This window comes from Protopterus annectens, chromosome 6.part0 (assembly GCF_019279795.1).
Source record: "Protopterus annectens isolate FY-2018-M chromosome 6.part0, PAN1.0, whole genome shotgun sequence".
NCBI classification, from domain to species: domain Eukaryota; kingdom Metazoa; phylum Chordata; order Ceratodontiformes; family Protopteridae; genus Protopterus; species Protopterus annectens.
Genome location: NC_056737.1, coordinates 1,944,338,454 through 1,944,363,718, shown reverse-complemented (window position 1 = coordinate 1,944,363,718; position 25,265 = coordinate 1,944,338,454). Strand labels below are relative to the sequence as shown.

At 39.2% G+C, this 25,265-nt stretch overlaps 1 protein-coding gene across 2 annotated transcripts in view; it reads right to left on the bottom strand.

Annotated features, from left to right (window-relative positions):
* The window catches only part of PDE1A (phosphodiesterase 1A), a 2,023,853-nt gene that overhangs the window by 368,093 nt on the left and 1,630,495 nt on the right, over positions 1-25,265 (bottom strand). For both annotated transcript variants that reach the window (XM_044075254.1, XM_044075255.1), the window contains exon 9: positions 21,901-22,026. In XM_044075254.1, the coding sequence (XP_043931189.1) occupies positions 21,901-22,026 (126 nt within the window). The remainder of the gene's footprint in view (positions 1-21,900; positions 22,027-25,265) is intronic.

Sequence of the window (25,265 nt, the reverse complement as noted above, 5' to 3'; positions counted from 1 at the left end):
GAATTGAGTCCTGAACTTCACATAGTTTATATTGTCAGTGACATTATGAGGAAGTGGCCACCACACTTTGAAGCAAGTACAGAGAAGATCACAAACTCACTAGGCTAAAACAGAACAGAGTGCCTGTCAGCTGGTTCTCCAGGGTGTGAATCAGTGACATAGCTAAGTTGTGTTTGGACCCTTAAACCTAAAAAAGACAGAGCTGACAGTTTTGGCCTACATAGGGGTGAATGACTTAAGCAGCATGCAAAAAGATTGTGTAGTAGAAATTAATATAACATCTATCTTGAGTTGCATCTTGCCCTTTCCAAGCATAATTCCTATATAGCAAGACAAAAATGGCTTCAACAATTGAAAAAGTAGTTGGTGTAATTTTAAGGGGGTTACTAAGTGGCTCGTTGCGATGTGATGATAAAGAAGCCAGCCTGCTTTTGCAAGGATAACTTGCACCTCCCACTCTAAGGTTTCTGAACATTGTGAAAAACATTGGATGCCTCCTGGTGCCCTTTTAAACAGAGTTCTCTGGATGGATATTTAGACATAGGAAATTCAGTTTGTCTACTTTCAACATATTCCAGCATAAGACATTCACACCCGTACCCTATTAAGGAGGTGCTACTTAATGTTAAAAGTCTTTCTAGAAAGATGCCAAGCACTCCTGAAACTCTTTCACATCCATATCTATGTGGCTACCAAAACTTGTCTCCAGTGCAGTGAAAGTACTTGCTCTACACAAGAGTTCTGAACCTCTCATTTTCAGACCCGGGGCTAACTGCAGAGGAGCATCTTTTTTTGTCATATATGCCCAGATACCTCATCACCTCTTGGCAAATTGCTCACAATCTTACCCATAGCTCCTAGAGATCCATGTAATACTCAAGCAACCCCAACGACTATATTACCTCTACCTGCATATTTCAGCCAGTGTCCCAGAAGACCATGATAACAATCTCATTGCAAAATAGATTAATTTCACACTTAATACTATGTTATAAAACATTAATCATCCAACTACTGATAACCAATATGCTAAACATGTCTTAGATATCATTAATGCAAACACCACAGAACAAGATATTAAGTTCTCTGTTGGAAAGCAAACACTCTTAATTTGCTTCTTACCAAGCCAGCCCCATTCTGTGTTCCAAGTTATGAATCTATATCCCTGTTAAAATCTAACTAAAGTTTGGGTCACCTTTGCTACTGACCTGTTGATACCTCTTTCCCACCCAATGTGAGATATTTTAGGAATTACTCAGTTACCCTGTAATAACTATTAATTAATTTAGGAAAATTTCCTTGGAATCTCACACTCATGGATCCTGTTGAAAAGTTGGCCTCCTTTACCTTTGACACCTGCCAACACCTCAATTTGCATACAGAAAAAGGAGTACCTGTACATTCTAAGTATAATTGTAAATTTAAAAATAAACCCATGTGATGTAACTGTATAACAGAAGAAAAAAATCTTTAAAAAAATACTACTACAAAAAGTGAATTTCTTTCAAAATTGTGTTGAAACAAACTAGTATCCTTTGCTGCTTCAAACCCACTGAAATTCAAACCACCCAATCTGCCAAGCTAATTATAACAAACTCCTCCCATTACAAATTACTAACTACAGTGTATTTGAACATTCTCTCTCTATGACCACCCAATAGAAACATGCTCTGTAGACACCTCACATATTTCATACCTACTCCCTAACTTGACCACGTCATTCTCATTCTTAATACCTTACCAAACAGTAATCTAACTTCTACCACTATCAAACACAAATAATATCATGATTGTATTTGGTCTTATATTAACTTTATTCCTCACAATTACAGCTAACCTCACCACTTATCATGCCAACTAAAAATCCGTATATAAAGCAGCAAACAACATTTAATAACACCAACCTGCCAACAGCAACTAGGCTTACTGTATCCCCATCAGTGTTCACAACCACATACATAGACATTAAACAACGTTGACTGTTCTTTACAAATGAAAGCCTCTATAATACTTCCTTTAGAACTCACAAAAGACTATTCGTACTTTTACAAGTGCTCACTCACATAGCAGCCAAACTTATGATTAGTGGTTATATCCACCCAAACCCCAACCCCGAAAATAACATCTCATTAAACCCCCTGATGCAAATTAAGCTGCCTATTCCACATAAAAGTTCTGAAATACTCCTATTAAACCTAAATCTTACAAGTATTCTTAATAAAATACAAAAACTCCATGCAACTCTCTCCTTTTACAACCCAGACATTACTATCCTTACTGAAACCTGGTTCAAACCACATATACTAGACACAGAAATTACCCCCCCGGGTTACAATATTCTTAGAGCTGATAGATTAGAAAAGAATGAAGGTGATTTGGCAATTCTCTTCAAGAACTCACTCAACTTACAGCCTGTAAATATAAGTATTGCTAACATTAACAATGCTGAGCTACTCATAACCAGGCTACATCTAAACCGGAACAGATATATATATATATATATATATATATATATATATATATATATATATATATATATATATATATAGGTTCATAGGTTCATACTAGGCTATCTGCCCTGGGGCAATTATAAGCCTAGCCCGATTTTGTTTGGCTTACGCCACCCCTTGATTTGAGTATACTATATCTCACTTAGGAACTTACTGAGTGAGGGATCACAGTAACCCTACTGAACTAATCAACTTTCGCCAAGTCAGTAACAAGAAAACTTTTAGCTTACAGATTCTAATTAATATATTATATATTATATATATAATATAATATAATATATTATATATTATATATATAATAGCTGTCTACATCCTTCTAGGAAACAATTCCTCTACAATCAAAATCATACTCCAAAATGTAACAAAAACCATACCACAGGAAACCATTTTTGCAGGAGACCTTAACACAGACTGGATGACATGTAACTGACAACCCTCACAACTGCCTAAACTTACATGGCTTTTCTCAAACGATTTTTCACCCAACTAGAATTAACAAGAAAATAGATAAACACTCTATTATGGACTGGTTCTCAACTAATAAACCCCAGTATTACCCAAAAGCTGGGTGTCTCCCAGATCACTTAAGTGATCACTTAGAAACTTACTGAGTGAGGGATCACAGTAACCCTACTGAACTAATCAACTTTCGCCAAGTCAGTAACAAGAAAACTTTTAGCTTACAGATTCTAATTAATATAGATTGAACTCTTAATAAGCCGTGGTGGTGCAGCGGTAGCATTGTTGCCTTACAGCAAGAGGTTCTCCTGTTCGATTTTCAGCTGGAGAGCCTTCTGTGTGGAGTCTGCATGTCCTCCCTGTGGTCGAGTGGCATTCGAAAGACATGCGTAGAATGGGCGTGCCTTCAATGAAGGTTGGGCATCGAGCTGGCACCTTGGCACCCATCAAAAAATCTACTGCCAATCATTAGCGGACCGGAGTTCCACTGTGGTGACCCCTAACTGGGAAAAGCCGAAAGAAGAACATAGATAGAACTCTTAAACAACTAACCCTAGATGCTGCTGTACAACACTTCAATGACACCTTCCTTACTATTCTGAACAGACTTGCACCTCCACGAACAGTTCATGTAAAAGTCAAATATATGCCATTTTTAACCTATGAGACCCATACCCTCCTAAAACAAAGTGAAAAAGCATGGCAAACCTGGGCTAAAAATAGAACCCTCCAAAACCGTATAGTTTACCAGCAACTTAGAAATAGTGCCAAACATCAAATCAAATTAGACAAACAACATTACTATTCTAATTTACAATGGAAACATAGAATTAATCCACAAAAGTTCTGGAACACAATCAGTAACATACTTCACCCTGGCCCAACCACAACCCCCCCCCCCCAACTTACCCGATAATACAAATATTGCTGAACAATTGTATTGCTCAGGCTCTGGATTGCATTGCATAAGTGGAAATTCCTTAAGATTCCAAGAGTAGGATAAGTTATTTCTTACACTTATTTCACTGAACTGCACTTCTGAAACACTTATAATTGTGCTATACAGTTGATCTACTACATTTTGCACTGTTATAAAGCTTTTTTATTGTTTCGCTGCATTTATGTAATGTTTATACTGTTTTAACACTACTTAACTGTAAACTGCTTTTTCATACTGAGAGTTGTATTTTCTGTTTGTGAGTGCTCTATCCGAGCTTTTCTGTGCATTTTTGATAATTGTCTGTTTACAGTTAAAAGCATTCTCGAGTCTCCTCCTTGATCTGTTTAAAACTTTCATTTAGTGGCTACAGCTAGGAACTGTAATAGTGTGCATTACTATAATTGCATTTTGTATTTAATTACTAAATTGTAAACTGCTTTTTCATATTGAAACTTGTATTTTCTCTTTGTGGGTGTTCTTTCTATGCTTTTAAAGTGAGGTTTCTGTGTTCTGCTCAGGTGGCATAATCTTGATAGAGGCCTGTTGTCTAGGCTGGTAGTTTTGTTTGAGTTTCCTGTGTTTCTGGCAGCCATTTTCTGCTGATTGTATTCATTATTATTGAGAGTAACAAGGCCTCTTGACCTTCTGTAGTACGAGTGATTGGGTAATAGCAGGGGCTGAGTAGTAATCTGATCTTCCAACTCTTCCATTCTTACTGCTATATAAACCCTGTGTCTTATAAAGGTTCTGCTTGTATTGCTCAGGCTCTGGATTGCATTGCATAAGTGGAAATTCCTTAAGATTCCAAGAGCAGGATAAGTTATTTCTTACACTTATTTCACTGAACTGCACTTCTGAAATGCTTATAATTGTGCCATACAGTTGATCTACTACATTTTGCACTGTTATAAAGCTTTTTTTATTGTTTCACTGCGTTTATGTACTGTTTTATACTGTTTAACATTACTTAACTGTAAACTGCTTTTTCATACTGAGAGTTGTATTTTCTGTTTGTGAGTGCTCCATCCGAGCTTTTTTGTGCATTTTTGATAATTGTCTGTTTACTGTTAAAAGCATTCTCGAGTCTGCTCCTTGATCTGTTTAAAACTTTCATTTAGTAGCTACAGCTAGGAACTGTAATAGTGTGCATTACTATAATTGCATTTTTTATTTAATTACTAAATTGTAAACTGCTTTTTCATATTGAAACTTGTATTTTCTCTTTGTGGGTGTTCTTTCTATGCTTTTAAAGTGAGGTTTCTGTGTTCTGCTCAGGTGGCATAATCTTGATAGAGGCCTGTTGTCTAGGCTGGTAGTTTTGTTTGAGTTTCCTGTGTTTCTGGCAGCCATTTTCTGCTGATTGTCTTCATTATTATTGAGAGTAACAAGTCCTCCTGACCTTCTGTAGTACGAGTGATTGGGTAATAGCAGGGGCTGAGTAGTAATCTGATCTTCCAACTCTTCCATTCTTACTGCTATATAAACCCTGTGTCTTAATAAAGGTTCTGCTTGTATTGCTCAGGCTCTTGATTGCATTGCATAAGAGAAGGATAAGTTATTTCTTACATGTATTTCACTGAACTGCACTTCTGAAACACTTATAATTGTGCTATACAGTTGATCTACTACATTTTGCACTGTTATAAAGCTTTTTTTATTGTTTCAATGCATTTATGTACTGTTTTATACTGTTTTAACATTACTTAACTGTAAACTGCTTTTTCATACTGAGAGTTGTATTTTCTGTTTGTGAGTGCTCTATCCGAGCTTTTCAGTGCATTTTTGATAATTGTCTGTTTACAGTTAAAAGCATTCTCGAGTCTGCTCCTTGATCTGTTTAAAACTTTCATTTAGTGACTACAGCTAGGAACTGTAATTTTTCCAACCCACCCTCCCTAGTGTTGTGTGTTCTTACACTTGATGGCTTTGCAGTTGCCCGCCCATACTGTATATTTGATCTGTGACACTCCTCCTAGTCTAGTATCATTAGTTCACTCAATCTAATAGAGAACATGTGTGAAGGCCAACCCACTCAGATTCTTAACGTTGAATTAACTTCTGTGCCAGCTTTCTCCATTTCCACTTTACTGGAAAAAAAAATTCTAAGTTTGCTTCCCCCCTTTCCTGAGGCAGGTCTTGTCCAGATACAGATTTGCTGTGTCCAGGACTGTTTGTGAGTTCCTAAGCCCCCCCCCCACTTAACTGGGGTTAAACTATTCCTGGCGCCATAAAGTCTGTTCTTCAAAATTTCACTTGCAACTAGCCAGCTTTTTAGTTTTAGCACTCATCTGTTTCTTTGAGCTCAGCATTTGTTCAGAACTCATTGTAAACACTAAATAAGTTACAAATTACTACAGCACTCAACTTTCCTCACTTGTCTAAAGGAAAACAGATTTTAGTACTTAATAAGCACCTATTCAGGCATGTCTAAAGGTCATCTCCCGGTGTTTTCTCCTGTCTACCTGATGAATCTGGGCATCTTGGGACAATGCAGCAATTGCCTCATGTACACAGACAACCCTCTCCTCCTACCACCCAACACTATGACCTGTGAGAGTTGCACTTAAATAGCCAAACTGGAAGCAAAGCTCTCTTTATCAAAGACTGGCCTAGACAGTCAAGAGGAGAAGGTAAACACTTGCACCGCACCACACTCATCACATAGTCCCTCAAAACCTACACCACCAAAACACACACACACAGAAGCATAAAACACACACCTACATTTGCGGAGGCTCTCAGTACAAATCTGCCCAAACAACAGAGACCTCCAAAGCAGAAATGCAAGCAATCTCCACCCCCCAACACAACCCAAATGACACATAGTTCACATACTCAGTGTACCACTCAACTACAGCCCATAATGCATAACGTACCCAACACTCTAGTCATAGGTGACTCTATAGTCAGGCACACTGATGTTCCACTCACCAGGCTAAACAAGGAAAAAAGTTACTGTCAGCTGCCTGTCAGGTGCCAGGATCCGCCACATAATGAACACACTTGGGTCACTCCACAACAAGTACAAATATGACTCTGTCATTGTCTATGTTGGTGTGAATGACCTGAGATGTACCTCCCGAGCTCTCTGATCTTGCAGCCCATTCAGGTATGACCCTAGCCTTGAGTAGCATCCTGCCATCACCCAAAATGACACCACAGTACAAGGACAAAATGATTGACTTTAACAATTGGCTAAGCTTCTGGTGTCATTCTAAGGGAATCCAGTATCTGTCTGCCTGGGATGACATGATCGACAGACCACGCTGCTTTGCCAGAGATGGTCTGCACCTGTTGCCCTTGGGATTCCGGATACTGGCAAATGCTCTTGCCACCCCTATAGTGCCTTTTTTAGGCAAGGTTCAAATGACAATTTCACCACCGTAACAGGTACAAGCAAGTAAAATCTGAGGGTAATGCTACTCAATGCTAGAAGTCTAAACCTCAAAATGCACTCACTTGAGGCACTCCTTAAAAAGGAGAACATTGACATCTGTGCAGTGACAAAGTCTTGGTTCAAAGCTCCAGAGAGCACCCCAGCATTACCAGGCTATAATTCATACCACACCTTTCAGCCACCAAACCCGGACCGAAACACTAAAGGTGGAGGCGTGTCCATATTCATTAAGGATATCCACACTTCCAAGCTAGTTGCTCAGCATAATGCATCCGAGATTATCCAAGTTCAACTAACTCTGGGCAAAACTGCAATCCAGATTGTAGCTTGCTACAGACCCCCCACCATGCCCCAGGATTCCCACTCCTTTTTTCTTGATACACTGGAAAATATTAAGGTACAACCCAACACTCTAGTAATGGGTGATTTCAACTACCCTACCATTAACTGGGAAAACTACTCATGTACCAACTCTTTTGCTCAATGTTTTCTGGAAATCATCAATTTCAACATCTTGGATCAATTTATCCACACCCCCAACAGGGGTAGCAATATCCTAGACCTGGTCATCACCAACATGGGTGACTGGTGTTCCACACCAGAGGTCAGCTCATTGTTGGTCAGATCCGACCACAAGCTAATCACCCTAGACATCCACATCCGCACCCACCCCCCATTAGGAAAAAAAAACGTAAAAAATTTCTCCAAAGCCAACTTCACGCTTCTTAAGACAGAAGTGGCAAACTTCACGAGACCCATGCAGATGGACAATAGAGGTATGACTGCTGAATCCTACACAAATGCACTGTATAAGCACTTACATAAGTGCATGGCTTATGCTATCCCTAACAGAACCAATCTGGTGGTCTTCTGCCATAAACAAACTCTACAACAGAAGAAAGAAACTGTTGCAAAAAAAGAGTAAAATCCCACAATTGGAGGAACTCCCTGGTCAGCCTCAGTAAGAAGCTGAGATCCCTCATAAAATCCTCCAAAGCTAATTATGAAAACAAAAGTGCCACTAATTCTAAAGACAACCACAAAGCATTCTATAGCTATGTCAAGAATCTCAATGGTAACACTCAGATCTGCTCTGAGTTACAGCACAATGACACTAAATATACAGAACCAACTGATATTGCCAACATCCTGGCAGATAGGTTCAGTGCTAACTTTACCCCCATCTCACCCCCTAAAGGGCCCATCTTTATACCGGAAGAATGCAAAGTTCCTATAATCATGGCTGCACAGGTAAAAACCTCACTCTCCAAAGCCAAGAACACAGCATCCATGGGACCTGACAACATCCCAGGCTGCCTTCTACATGAACTACAGAATGAACTGGCACCCCACCTACGTACCATGTTCAATCATAGCCTCACCTCAGGCTTTGTGTCCATTGAATGGCGCACAGTGACAGTTATCCCACTCCACAAAGGGAGGGCCGCAACAGACCTCGGGAACTACTGCCCCATTAGCCTGACGAGCCTCGTCTGCAAGACCATGGAACATATCATCATGGAACTCATAAACAAAGACATTGGAGATCTCCAAACTCTGGACCACACAGTTTGGGTTTGTAAAAGGCAGATCATGTCTCCTAAACCTGATAGACTTCTTTGAAGTAGTCATCAAAGCCATAGAAGAGGGTAAGGTGGTTCACACAGCCTATCTAGATCTCGCCAAGGCGTTCAACACCATCCCCCACTCTGGAATTATAGATAAACTCACTAAACTAGGTATAAATCCCTATGTCACAAGATGGGTTGCTAACTGGCTTACTGACAGAACTCACACTGTGAAAGTAGCAGACCCCAAATCAGACTTTAGACCAGTGACAAGTGGAGTACCACAGGGTTCAATCCTGGGTCCTCTCCTGTTTGGTATCTACTTCTCTGAAGTACAGGCTAACACATAAGGTCTTTGGCTAACTAAATTCGCAGATGACTGCAAACTAGGAGCCATAATTGAAACTCCTAATGATGTGGACATCCTGCAAAAGGGCCTCACTGAGACAGATGCCTGGTGTCAAAGACATGGTCTCAAGCTCAATGCCAAAAAGTGCATTGTCATCCCCTTTGCTAAAAACTCTGTACCCATGAACTACCACATAGGCGGTAGTCTACTTAACACCAAAAGTGTGATAGACACAGGTGGACAGTAGTCTCTCCTTTGATAATCACATCGCCACAGTGGTCAGGAAATCCTTCTACATGGCACACCTCATCACAAAAGGTTTCTCATCCAGAAAGAAAGAGGTCATTGTTCCCCTCTGCTCATCACTCATTAGACCCATTATAGAGCACAACACCCCTTTTGGTATGTACCTCACAAGACAGCTACAATAACTGGAAAGGCAACAAAAATACCTCACAAAGAGGATTACTGGCCTCAAACAGATGTCTTACGCAGACCGTCTCAAAAAACTCCAGCTTTACTCCGTCACATATCGCCTACTCAGAGGCGATCTCTGCCTAACATACAAAGCTATGTCAAACCCAGAGCTGTTGGACATGCTCCACTTAAAGAAATCCCAATCCCTCCGAGCTACATGCTCTAGGGACCTAAACCTTGTCACCACAATAAACAGAACATGCTGGAGGGATAGATTCCTGTCCCAGAGACTTCCCATACTCTGGAACAGACTACCTATCTATGTCAAACAGAGCTCCTCATTAGCACTCTTCAAGAAAAATCTTGATGATTGGATGGGTAATAGGAAATTCACCCTGGGGATCACTTCTGTGGTTCTGCTTGACAGGGGCACAAGAAAATAATTTTCTTGGGTGGCGAAAGCCAGGGTACCATTTTGGCTAGGCTTGTATTGGCCCTAGGGCCAATAGCCTAGTACCTACCTATGAACCTATGAACAATTTAACATCTTCTTCACTGAAAGTGTACTAGCCCCGACTAAGAATAGTAAATCTCCCACAATACTAACACCCAGCACTCTAAGCAATATTGCTGATGCATTTTCATTTCAGACAGTTACAAAACAAACTGTTGCAAAACTATTAAATAAGTTGAAACCCACCTCTCTGGCAGCAGATAATTTGCCAGCAGAGTATATAAAATTAACAGCAGATGTTATTGCCTTCCCTGTGTCAATACTTATAAACTGCTGTATAACAGAATAGTATGTCCCATCTAATTGGAAAACTGCGTACATTACACCACTACACAAAGGAGGTAATTCAACAGAATTAACAAACTACCAGCCCCTTGCTATACTTTCACCACTTTCTAAAATTCTGGAAAGATGCATCCACTTCCAACTTCTTAAACACCTTTTAAACAATAATCTCCTCTCATCATCACAACATGGATTTTGACCAAATCATAGCAATACTACAGCTCTTCTAAGTTTCACTAATACTATAAATAAACTCAGAGATGATGGTAAAATTGTGTCTTCAGTCTTTTTGGACATGTCTAAACCATTTGATACAGTTTCCCATCCTAAGTTACTGTCCTCTCTAAAAATCTTAATATCAACCCTGATGCTGCTAACTGGTTTCATAGTTATCTACCTAGCTGCCAGCAAGCTGTGAAATGGAAGCAAGATCTAACCCCACTCCTTCCACTTACACTTGGAGTCCCTCACGGTTTCATCCTAGGGCCCCTCCTCTTCAGTATATTCATAAATGAACTTAATACTGCCTCCTCTCAAGCATCTATCATACAATATGCAGATGCTTTGACACATATGTGCAGCATCCACAATAACTCAACTTCATACAGTTATACAAAAGGCCTTCTCTGATATTGAAAATTGGCTAGCAAACACAGAACTCATACTAAACCCTAATAAAACAAAATTCATGATCTTTCATCCATCTAAACATACTAGCCTCCCATTTAACTTTTATATCACTGCCAGTAATAATACTAATATTTTTCCAGATTTCCAAACAAACTATTAGGCGTCATAATCGACAACAGATTAAAATTCAATATACATATTACTAACACAATAAAAAAGTTCATACGAAAATGACAACAATATATAGAAACAAAAAATTCTTAACATACACTGCAAAGATAGCCATAGCTAGAACCCACCTTCTCTCCTCTCTTATATGCCTCCCCCATACTCACCAACCTCAAAAAGTCTGAATCAACTAAATTAGAATCATGTTACAATAACATTGCCAAATTTGCAATGGATTCCACACATTCAACTCCTCATTGTTAATGCCTAAATAGTCTTTCTTGGTTGAAATTACCCCATATTCTAAACTATAACAAGGTAATAATGGCTCAGAAAATAATACACAATCCTGATAATGTACCTTCTCTAAAGAATCCTCTGCAACTCTTCTCTAACATTCGTATTTTTCAATCATCGAACAAAGACTTACTCCAAGTAACCAAAGTATCCAATACAGCAGGTAACCCTCTTTACTCTAACTTTGTTGCAAAAAATTGGAATACCCTTTCACATAGTATTAGATCCATAAGCAATCTTAATTGATTCAAAATATCTCTCAAAAGACATTTATATGAATCTTGGCTTTGCACATGTAATACCCCAGCTGAAACACTAACTTAAGCATTACTTATACAGTTTGACTGTACATACTGTCTATTTTCAAGGGTTTAATACCTTGTTCTACTTGACTACTTTGTATACTTTTTACATTTTTGCATTTGTGTTTACACTCACTTTCTCAATTGTGTCTAGTACATTATCATTTTTTGTATCAATTTGTATGTAAGCTATTACCAGAGCTTTTCGCCATGGGCCTCTGCTGAAAATGGGCACTGTCCCAGTCAGACCTTCCCAGTAAACAAATGTAAAATAAAATTAATAATAAATAAGTAATGATCTTATGTGTGCCACTAGGACATACAGAGTACAGTCAGTCTGGGTCTGGTTTCTCCCTTTCTCTCCAGATTCCTAATAAGACTCCCCACTGACACAGCTATAGGGTTCAGATCTCAGCCAAGTAGTCAAGCCAAAACCTCCAGTACCCTCTCTGTCCAACCAGTGCTTCGTGTCCCTGCCCAAGTAGCTGACACACACACTTTGAGATTTGATTTATATACCAACATACAGACACTCCTGGGGGAGGCTGGAACAGGTTCACTAGCTATACCCCCTTCTGCCCAGGCTATAAGGTAGTAATCCACTGCCACCAACTATCCTTATCAGCTACTCTAAAGGCCCTTAGCAAAGGGTGTCCAATTCTACTATGCAATGTTACTATTATCCAAATAGTAAGTGTGACAGAGACTGGAAGTCTATTTAGGAGTGGCCTATACAGTATCACCAAATACATGCAATTACTCTAGAGCTTAAATGATCTCTACACAAAACAGCCACAGTTGAAATGTTTAAAATATTTAATAATAAATAATAAAAACACAAGGCAATACTTATTCATTCAACACAGTGACACTAGAGATTTCAGAAATCACAGGAAATACTTTAAAACAACATTGTATTACAACCTGACAAAAATATAGAAAACAGCTAAACTAATCTTACTATTTCTATCTATCTCTAAGAGAAATCACTGTTCTAAATATCTTACTTACAGAGCAAGGCACAGTGCTGGTGAGCTGTTGTCAGATTCAGGACAAAATACAAAATGCTTTTCTTACTTTCTGAGAAAGCCCTTAAATTGATAATACACATTACTGCTGAGTCATTTCAGATTACATCTTTCTTGTCATCTCTGCTGAAGTTTCCCAAGCTCACAGAACACAACATTTTAGCATTTCTTTTTGATCTGTACCTGCCAAGAAGCCACAGCAATAAAAGGTACTTTACAAGTAAAACCTAGTAATTATCTATGTCTTAAGACAATAGAAAGAATTTCTAGCTGCAGAGAACCTGTCTCCGAGCTTGAGATCACACACCATCAGAAATAGGTTCATAAGTTCGTAGGGGTGTTCTAGCCTAATGGCCCTGGAGCCTTTACAAGCTTAGCCCATAGGATTACCCTGGCATCGTGCCACTTAACGTTAGTTCCTAGAGCCTCTGTTGAGTAGAGCCACTGGAGTGATCCCCAGGGTGAATTTTCTATTTTCCATCCACTCATCAAGATTTCTCTTGAAGAGGGCCAGTGAGGTACTCTGTTTGACATGTATGGGAAGTCTATTCCATAGCATGGGCAGTCTCTGTGTTATGAACCTGTCCCTCCAGCATATTCTGTTGATTGTGGTAATGAGGTTGACGTCTCTGGAGCATGTAGTGTGGAGGGACTGGGATTTCTTTAGATGTAGCATTTCTAACAGAGCTGGGTCAGACATGGCTTTGTAAGTCAAGCAGAGATTGCCTCTAAGTAGGCGATATGAGACAGAGAATAGTTGGAGTTTTTTAAGTCTGTCCATACAGGACAAGTGTTTAAGGCCTAGGATTCTCTTTGTGAGGTACTTTTGCAGCCTCTTTACTTATCAGCTTTCTTCCGGCATGGTGCACTGTGGTTACATTTTTGAAGGTTAGCACATAACACAGTTTTCTTACATTTGTGAAACCAGCCTGTGGATCATATTAATATTTACAGTGACATAGAATTATTTACAAAATTCTATCTGGCTGGGCTGGCAGCCCCTCCGTTTTTCATAGAGAACATCATTCTTTTCTCTATTCATTAACGAACTCAAGGAAAACCTTCACAGATAAATATCACAGTACATTGACAAGCGTCTTGTTCTGCAGTCTAGTAAATGTACAATAACTCTACAAAAATGAAATCTAAAAATTCTTCTCAGATCTCTGTATATGGACTGAATCTAATAAACCTCTTATCCAACCAAAATATAATGCTTTTTGTCAGCCCATATAAACTAATCCATTTACCAAACATTACTGTTACAGATACTCAGTACAATATTATCCAGTTTGTAACAAACAATTACCTGCAGCTTACTCTAGACCCTTCTTTTCATTTTCTACACATACAGATCACAGACTTAATAAAATGCCTCAATTAAAACTCTGTTATTATTATTTATTTATTTGTTTTACATTTGTTGACCAGGAGAGTCCGACTGGATGCATATCCATTTTCAGCGGATGCCAAGGGAGAAAACCTCCACAAATCAATTACAAGCAATTATCATGAGTATAACAGTAGCATTCATATTTACATAAATAGTATATAAGAACAAAGCACTCCAAACCAGTTACAAGTGGCATCCCACAAGGCTCAGTCCTGGGACCTCTCTTGTTCGGTATATATTTCTCGGAGGTACAGGCAAACACGGAAGGACTGTGGCTGACCAAGTTCGCAGATGACTGCAAACTGGGCACCATAATCGACTCTCCAGCTGACACAAGCATCCTCCAAAAGGGCCTCATAGAAACAGACAACTGGTGCCAGAGCCATGGCCTCAAGCTAAACGCCAAAAAGTATATAGTCATCCCCTTTGGCAAAAACAAAGTGCCCACAAATTACCACATAGGTGGTAATCCATTAAGTACAGAAGAAGTAATTAGGGACCTGGGGACCCAAGCTGATAGCAATCTCTCATTTGACAACCACGTGGCCAAAGTGGTTAGAAAAACATTTTATATAGCCCACCTAATCATGAAGGGATTCACATCTAGATCAGGGGAGGTCATCATGCCTCTTTACTCATCCCTCATCAGGCCCATAATTGAGTACAATGCCCCTTTTGAGATGTACCTTACCAGACACCTGCAGCAACTGGAAAGACCCCAAAAGTACCTCACCAAGAGGATCAAAGGGCTCAAACAGATGCCATATGCTGCCATGTCATATGTTAAAGAAACTACAGCTCTATTCAGTGGCATACCACCTGCTCAGAGGCGAGCTGTGCCTGACGTATAAAGCCATGTCCAACCCGGAATTAATGGACATGCTGCACCTCAGAAAATCCAAATCCCATTGAGCTACGCACTCGAGAGACTTGAACCTCAGCACTGAAATAAATAGGACATGCTGGAGGGACAGATTCATAACCCAGAGACTCCCTTCCCTCTGGAATAAAATCCCAGTCCAGGTTAGGCAGAGTCCCTCACTGACTCTCTTCAAGAAGAATCTTGATGAGTGGATGGGAGATCGTAGGTTTACCCCGGGTATCACTTCTGTGTCACTGTTAGACAGAGGCACAGTATACTAACCTCGAAAAAGGGCATAGCAAAATTAAAGACAGCCTAGTATGAACCTATGAACCTATGAACATTAGATACATAGTATAAAAGCAACTTTTATGATTTTATACAGTTAGAATGAGACAGTACATAAGCAAGAAGCCAAGCAAGATACGCTACATATGTGGGAAAGTTTGTATCTTTTGCAATTTTGTACAGATAGTGTGAGTACAAGTTTGGCAGGGACAGGATTATTGAAGTAAGTAAAACAACAGAGTTGAGTGGTGAGGTATCTACACTAAGTATAAAAGCAAATGTAAAGAAGGGAAGAAAATTCTATAGAAAAACTGAGCCTTGCAAGGTTTTAGTGCCACAATATGTATAGATACAATCTGAAAGGCCAGGTTCTCCAGTATACTATTTCCTTCTGTTGGGAATGCTGTTGCCAAAAATGCCCTACTCCCTAATTTGGAATACAGACCACCACTTCTGTTTTTTCACTCTACCTATAACACTCACAGTGTACTAGTACTAGAATAAAAATCTGTTGGTATGCTCTACTATGAGACACTTATTTTCTCCAATACAACCTGCTGAATAGCATCAATTAGCTGTTTGTAACTGAAAGATCTGCCTTCTTGCTATGCACATTTTTATATAAAATTCTAAATGAGGGTCACTGCCCACCCCTAGAAAGAAAAACTCCCAACCAGAGATTAAAACTATGTATTAAGAAATACACCAGTTGAAGCAATCTCTCTTGGAAAGCCCCTGCGTTTAAAGCTAGCATCAGAGAACATGCATTCTCCAAATCTTGTCTAGCACTATGAAACAACATTCACTCCGAAATAATATTCCTTAACTCTCTACTAGAGTTTAAAGCATCAATTTATGAAGACCGCCATAATGAAACCTTCTGAAAATGCTTTAAAGATAATGGCTACATAAGACTGACAATACTTGCTTCTTACAGGTTCAAAGGTTCATAGGTTCAAATGTAAGTGCTAGATTAATGACCACTAGGGTCTTTTTAAGCCTAGCCATGTATCACAAATCTCTGACAAATTCCAGTATCCTTGATAAGTGTAAGCAGGGCTTGGGGGATGAAACATTTAAAAGCAGGGGCCTGAGAAATGAAACATTTATAGGCTGCTTGTGTCCACTAGAAAGATAGCTGCCAAACCAGGGATTAATTTCATGTTACTCATCCAATTGTACAAGCTACATTTAAATCAGACTGTGGAGGAACTCTGCTTCACATGAATGAGGAGCCTGGTCCAAAGAAGGGGTAGTCTCTGGGATATATGCCTGCTTCTTCAGCAGGTCCTATTCAAATCACAGGCAAGATTTAAGTATTTAGAATGGGTAATTCTGGTGCTGTTTGTTTTGTGGATATGCAGGAGGTCCATCAGGGTGGGGTCTAGTAATGCTTTGTATGCCAGGCATAGATCTTCCCTCTACAGCCTGTAGGAGGCAGAATACAGGACTAGAGCTTTGAGACAGTCTGCATAGAGCATGTTACTTATACCCTGTATTATTTTAGTGAAGAACATTTGTGAACATTCCAATTATTGGATATTCCTGGTTATATACATGCTAAAGGGGGCACTGTACTCAATTACACATCTGATGGATACAGTAGAACAATGACTTCCTTGACCCAGATGCCATATTTTTGTTTATAAGTTGCACAATACAAAACGATTTCCTCATCACTGTAGACATGTGATGATTGAAGGCTAGATTACTGTCAATTTGTGTCTCCAAGTCCCTGACTAATGAGACAGTATGATAGTTATCAGGGGTGGATAACTTCCTTGGCATATGGTTTTTGTTCATGGTTTTGACACAATTTATTTGTTTGTGTCAGCCCTTCCGAAAGAACACTAGTGCCGGTAGTGATTATATGACTGCTCCTAATTTACAATTTTCTGCAAATTTGGTCAGCCAGAGGCCCTGGACATTGGCCTTGACTTCAGAGAAGTAAATGCAAAAAGGAGTGACCCAGGACTGATCCTGGAGGGACTACACTTGTGACTGGTCTCTTTGTTGAGGTGGACTCCCCAGTTGTAAGTCTGTGGATCCTGTCTGTGAGCCAGCTCTTCACAAATGTTTTTCATCCTGCTGGAGACACAGATATGAATTAACCTTTCTACCACTAAAGATTCCAATATATTTTCTTTGACTGATACACAAATGTTACTAAGACTAAAAGTGCATGAAAACTGCTGCTTCAGTCTTTAACTATTATATGAAAAGTTTAAAAGCTCCCATTTGCTAACCTTCTACTTGAAGTGGTAACTGCTGGTTATAATGCCGTTTCATTTTAATTACCAGTTCCAATCATATATTATGCTGTACTGCATTTATTGCAATATACTTCTCTGTTTACCTTGCAGAATTATATGTGTATTTTCGGGTCCACTACAGAATCCTGAAAGCTCATAATCCCGAAGCCCACAATCCTGAGACCAAAATCCCAAAAATTCAAAATCCCGAAAGCCCAAAATCCTGAAACTCAAAATCTTGAAAAAAAAAATGGACATACTTACGTCATTGTGGCTTTGCTATTGTTAGCCCTGTGGTGTTAGGTCATGCGTTGGGTTCAGGTAAGTGTGCGGTTGGTTTTATGTTAGGGTTAGGGGCGGTTTAAGTGAGTTAGGGCGCAGGTTAGGCATGTATGCAATAGTGACAAATGTTGGGGTTGGGGGCGGTTTAAGTGAGTTAGGGTTAGGGCGCGGGTCAGGTGAGTGTGCGATAGTGATGGACCTTAGGGTTAGGGTTAGGGTCAGGGTCAGTTGGTAGATATTAGTGTCTTTATAGTGACATATTAGCATTATTTGTGTTTTCAGGATTTTGAGTTTCAGGATTTTGGGCTTTCGGGATTTTGAATTTTCGGGATTTTGGTCTCAGGATTTTGGGCTTCGGGATTATGAGCTTTCGGGATTCTGTAGTGGACCCGTATTTTCATATATTTAGTGAGTGTACTACATGCAATGTACTGCTTTCTTCGTCTTTTTCTCATGTATTTAATGATTGGATTGCATAGCAATTATCTGTATGTGTTATACTAAGGCTTACTCATAGGTCAATACTCCCCTTGATCTTGTAAAGCATACAGATCTCTAGTCCTTTTGATCTTGGGCAGCATATACACAGTTAACTAGTCCCATTGGTGTTGGACAGCATACTCACATGTTGCTAGTCCCCTTGACCTTGTGTAACATTCAAATAGGTCACTTGTCTTATTATTCCTGTGCATCATGTACACAGATCACTAGTCCCCTTGATCTTGTGCATCATGCACACAGATCACTAGTCCTCTTGATCTTGTGCATCATGCACACAGATCACTAGTCCCCTTGATCTTGTGCATCATGCACACAGATCACTAGTCCCCTTGATCATGTGCATCATGCACACAGATCACTAGTCCCCTTGATCTTGTGCAGCATTCACACAAATCACTAGTCCCTTTGATCTTGTGCATCATGCACACAGATCACTAGTCCCCTTGATCTTGTGCAGCATTCACACAGATCATTAGTCTCTTTGATTATTTTGCAATATGTACAAGTTACTAGTCCCCTTGATCTTGTGCAGCATGCACACAAATCACTAGTCCCATTGATTATTTTGCAGTCTTTACACGTCACTAGTCCCCTTGATCTTGTGCAGCACAGCATGCACACAGATCATTAATCCCCTTGATCTTGTGCAGCACACAGATCACTAGTCCCCCTGATCTTGTGCAGCATGCATACAGATCACTAGTCCCCTTGATCTTGTGCAGCATGTGCACAAGTCACTGAATCCCCTGATCTTGCACAGCACATAGATTTCTAGTCCCCTTGATCTTGTGCAGCATGCATACAGATCACTAGTCCCCTTGATCTTGTGCAGCATGTGCACAAGTCACTAGTCCCCCTGATCTTGCACAGCACATAGATTACTAGTCCCCTTGATCTTGTGCAGCATGCATACAGATCACTAGTCCCCTTGATCTTGTGCAGCATGTGCACAAGTCACTAGTCCCCCTGATCTTGCACAGCACATAGATTACTAGTCCCCTTGATCTTGTGCAGCATGCATACAGATCACTAGTCCCCTTGATCTTGTGCAGTATGTACACAAGTCACTAGTCCCCCTGATCTTGCACAGCACATAGATTTCTAGTCCCCTTGATCTTGTGCAGCATGCATACAGATCACTAGTCCCCTTGATCTTGTGCAGTATGTACACAAGTCTCTAGTCCCTTTGAGCTAACACTCCTGGCAAAAGACTTCATCCTGTAGGTAAGTGTTTTTGAACTGTTTAGAAAGGTAAGTATACAGCAGAAAGCCTGGTCTGTTGGAAAAAGGAAGCTTAAATAATCAGACTGCCATTTACCATGATTTTCCAGTGTGGTACTGACTGCTTAGAAGGACTCTGTGTCACTGAAGAATCTGTCTATGATTAAGTATAAGACTGAGGTGCATGATCATTGCTCTAAAAGGTGAAGATGCTTTAAAATTGCCTGTGACATTGGCAAGGGATGGGTAGATAAACTAGGCTAGCTACTAACATACTATGTTTGACCAAATAGCTGAAGTGGTAATATGTTTATATTTTTGCATGATTTTTAAACTTCTGTTTTTAGTAGCATTCCACAGTCCGACTGGAAGTGGGTGAACTTATATGCTGCTTTATGCAGATTTTTGGCTAGGAAAATTTACTTTTTAAGAGCCGTGTATCTATTTCAGTGTCTTCCGGTGCCATTGGAAAAATATGCCCTCAGACTGTTTGCTACTTGCTACTTGAGAAATTGCTTTTTTAGCAGATACGTGAGTCTTGCTTTCACTTGGAGGGTGATCTTTTTATGAAGAAAGGCTCTACCATTCACATTTTTGAGTTGTATATCTGCCTCAACAGTATCACCACAGTCATAAAGTCAATTGTCTGACACTCAGAAACAAATTTTGCTTTATCAAGCAATAATAAGGTCATGGAGAACAATCAGGTATGTACGTTTCTTGTCAAAACAATCCAAAAGTAAAAACACTCAACAAATCTGGCTTTATCATATCTTAACTATAAATTAAAACAATCAGGAAGACAAATGCAAAAGAATGCTAACAGAAATGTACTAAAAGAAGTGCTGGGGGCCAACAAGTAGAAACAGCCCAGGGCCCAACGTACCCAAACTGCTGCTGGTGTCAATGATGAATACTTCATATCGTGGTCCTTAATACAGAGGTTTATGATCATAACTGGCTTAGAGACATAGATGCCAAGAAATGTACCTACACACTGATGCTGTAGAGGTAAATCCTAGTATGCGTGTAAAGAATGCATAATAGACTTTATGATCAGAAAACCAATAATAATCCTTTATAGCAGACGTGCTACTATTTAAATAAAAAGTGTAGCAGTACAAACTATTTTAGAAATTAAGTGCCCCATTGTAGAACTAATGCCTTTAAAATCAGACTTTCTGTTTATAAGTGTAACAGAGTGAAGCATTAACAGCTTTTATAAATGTATTTATTTATTTATTTACTTTTGTTTATCGGGAAAGTCTGAATGGACAGGTAGTAGCCTTTTCTCAGGGGAGGCCCAAGGACTGAACCTCCAGTTATACTGACATCAAGTAAGACACGGCATAGAGTAATCAGGCAATTCATATGCAATTAACATAAATATTCAATCATGATACACAAAGGTTTTGAAAAATACAAATGATTGCAACAGCATATAGTGCAGTAGAATAAAACATTAGATGCAATAAAAATGGCAGTATTTTACAATATACAGAAGAAATTGTAAAAGCTGTTTTACTTTCTGCCTCTGTTCTTTGCCATCTGGCAATGTTAGCTATTAGTTCCTAACATGAGACCCAACTTTAACAGTGCTTAGAGTTGCTTAACAAGCTTTTGTTAAGCATCCTAACATGCATTAAGATTAGGTCTTGCACTAGGGATATAGGTTACAGGATTAACTTTTTCCCAGTTTTGGAGCAAAATCATGGCAGTCCATGTATAAACTAATGTCCAACCTCAGAATTAGTTAAATCTGTTCCTAGAGTCAAACGCCATTAAATAACCCATGTCTCATTAGCAGGGTATGGAAATGATAACATTCTTGTATTCTTTTGCTATTATTTTGGTACAAGAAAAAACATTTCTAAGGACCTTTCTAAAAATTATAAATGGCTTTCAAAAGAACAGAGAAATATATTATTTCCAAAAACACAGCATCACAAATAAACATAGTGATGTGAAAGCTTAATGGGATGGAAGTGTATGTACCTTTGTGTATTATAGTGACATTTGGGGGTACATTTGCTAATACCTATATTTTTCTTTCAAACACAATAATTTGGATGTTGAGATAAGGAACCATGTACAGTATGGTAGCATTTCAACAAAACACAGTTAAGAATGACTAACACAATAGAATACATGTCCCATAAATAGTAAGGAAATTAAAAGAGCATGGCAGGGACACTAAATGGTTGAAGCATTAAAAAAAAAAACAACACTAGTTTTACCTCCAGTCATCTTTGGACAAATTTAGTAAAATATTCATTTCATCTTCTTGCATAAGTCGATAGGCAGCACTCACATGGTGATTTTCAAGAACAGAGCGGTCATTGTAAAATATTGCAACTTCTGATCTGCATAATAAAAAAGAAAAAATATGTTTACAAGCTGATAGAACAATTAGTTACTATACTTGCTTACAAACTCAAAAGTAACCAACACATATGAATATGCTAACTATTTTGCTAGTAAAAGATGGAAAAAGATTTGGTTCTGTAGCATAGAGGGAGGGAGCCCTGAGTATGAACCAGATGTCCCAAGTTAGATTAATGGCTTGGGAACTTGAAGAGCAAGGGAGGGAGGGGTTGGAAGGAATGGAAAGAGTTGGCTTGCTCATTCTGAGAAGGGGGTGGGGGTTCTGCATGAAATGTAGCACTCCCCTAGTGATGGGTTAGTGCTATAATCACACAGCACCACCCCATCACTCAGGTAGTGCTGCAATCACACATCTGATTGCCAGTGAATTCAGCATACCAAGAAGGCTGGGAACTAATGATGTTATGAGTAGTAATATGCATGATGGTAAGCAGCTCTGACCAGTTACAGCATAAAACAATCCCTCCGGTATACAAAGCCAGCATGTATACGATTCTTACAGTTTGCCACATGCATTCTTTCCTTTTTCTTCTTCCTAACTGATCAAACGTAATTCTGGTCCAAGCCCTGATGGAGTACTAAGGACAATAAAGGGAGAAGCAGGAACAACACCAAGCTGCTAATGGTCGGCTAGACACGTAGTGAAGGGTTAAAGATGGATTAAAACTTGAAAAGAATTCTGTTCTAAAATTCTGACTATAGCGTGAAATATAACTAACCCTGTATAAATCAAGTCATAACTCAAGAGACACAGTGAAATTCAGAGTCAGTTCCTTATGACATATTAAGTGTTGTGTGGAAAATGCTTTGCCCTATGCATTACACGATTGTTTCATAAACAGAATAATATATCTACTAGGATAATGCAAAATAATTTGTGTGTAAAACTGTATCAATGTGGCAAAACATGAATCTTGGAGTTTGTGAGAATTTTTGTGCATGGTATACATGGATTACCAGCATTGTCTATCCTGCAATGAGAAAAGGAAGTGGAAGCTGTCAAGTAAGGTGGAGGTATCTAGAGCTTAGACAGCATACAGCATGTCTGTACTGCATGACCCAGATGGGAACCAGTGGCCTCAATGTTGAGGAAAAGGAGTGCAGAAGGAAAAAAGCACTTAAAGCAATGTGCCCATGAAAGTAGTAAGTGAAAGAGATGTGCAGAGAGGAGGACAACACTATAGGAAGAGATTGAATATAAGCTGCCCAAAAGCTCCACCCTGTAGCATTGAGTTAGTTGATTGCCACTTTAAAGTTCTGAAGAAATGCATGTCGTAAAAACAAAATACACACACTCTAATGATGGTGCAGAACAGTGGAAAATTAAATTATATTAGATTTGGTCAATGACAGAAGGAGACAATAAGCCAATTAATTTAGTCTTTTTAAGCACATTTAATATCATACCTACTGGTTCTGTAATACTGCCATAAAAGATGCCTTGTGTGCATATTATATGTGTAGAGCAGGAAAATGTGTGCTATCTTGTAATACAAGAATATAAAGTGCTTTGAAGGCATACTGCGGGTGTACAGCAATACACCATTGCGCACTGTCTTAAAAGACAAGAGCAACAGGTGCTCTCTGAATATACTGAGGTGCAGAACAGGACATCATGGTGCACTGTCTTGTAAGACTTGTGCACAAGGTGCCATATGGGTACACATTAGAGCAGTACTATGAATTCCACATTACTATGTCTGTCTGCAGGCACAGTTATTTATGCATAGACTGATCAGTACTGCATAGAGAAGATAATCGTATGTACTGTTCACCACTGCTGTCACCACTGCTAAATGGCATTGCTCAATGTGAAAAAGTAAGTTACAGAATGTTACTGTCAATATTACTTCTTCTTGTGTACTCCTCCTCCTTTATATCTCATTTGAGCTTCATGCTATGAATGGTGTTGTAGAGATACAGATATTTTGGCATGCCTTGTGTCATTCTGTTCTGTACTGCTGTTAGTACAGACCATTAACGTCTGTCAGAATAGCAGTTGTTGTGCACTGGGCATGGCTGGCATAGTGAGACAAAATTCTAAGTGTGATTGTTGTGCTTTGTATGTGTGCATTCTTAATGTGTTATGTTTGTATGTGTTTACTACTGCCTATTGTGAAAGTATGTACTGTTATTCTGTAATGTGTGTGTGTGTGTGTGTGTGTGTGTGTGTGTGTGTGTGTGTGTGTGTGTGTCTTACTACTGTTTTGTGTTACTGTTGTGTGTGTGTGTGTTTGTGTTACTGTTACTGCCTTTCCTGTGAGTGTACACTGTTATTCTGTAATATGTATTTGCGTGTGCATTTCTACTATTTTGTGTTACTCTTGTGTGTGTTGTTATTGTGATTTGTTTAGGTATGTATGTCTTAGTACTATTATTGTATAGTGTGTGTCTGTGTGTGTTAGTGTGTGAGTGTGTGTGTGTGTGTGTGTGTGTGTGTATGTGTGTTGTTACAGCATTTCTGCATGTATGTGTGTGTCTGTGTGGGCTTGTCTGTGTTACTGTGCTAATATAGCACAGCAGCAGCTTTTAATGAGGTGTATGGCAGAACACAGGTCACATTCACTGCTGCACCTGTACTGAGTAATGGCCAGCACACTTCAAGCACTGCATCAGTAGCTGCACAGTGACCTTTTTTTTCACTAGCATAGACCTCTAACTGCAAAGTTACACTAACTCTATAGACAGCCATGGTATTTAGTATTGCTGTCCCTTAAATGTACTATCACTTTTATTCTTCTGATGTAGTTCACCTGTATATATCCTGTTCACCAGCCTCCTAACTGATGCACAGGAAGATATCATTTCTACAAATACAGCCACGGTCTATAATTATCTCTGAGTCAGGGGTTATACATGTCTATGCATTTTTATGTCCTATCCTTGTCTATGCATTTTCATGTCCAATATGCCTACACTGAGTATATTGTATCTCTCAATACCGCCCTTAGGGATTTATTCCACTTTAAGCACTTGCACAGACAACAAAACACTTAACCACACCGCACTGATTGTCTGCCTATATATTAATTATATTTCTTTGCATCTTCCACAGTGGCAGAATCATGTATCTCACATTAAATTAAATATGTGGAGCTTACAGACATGTTTAGCTGTTAATGTTTGAAAAAAAATCTCTGACAATCATTTGTTAATAAATTGAAATTTGTATAAATGTGCAGTTGTGCCACATCTTCAATTGCATGTGGGTGTGTAT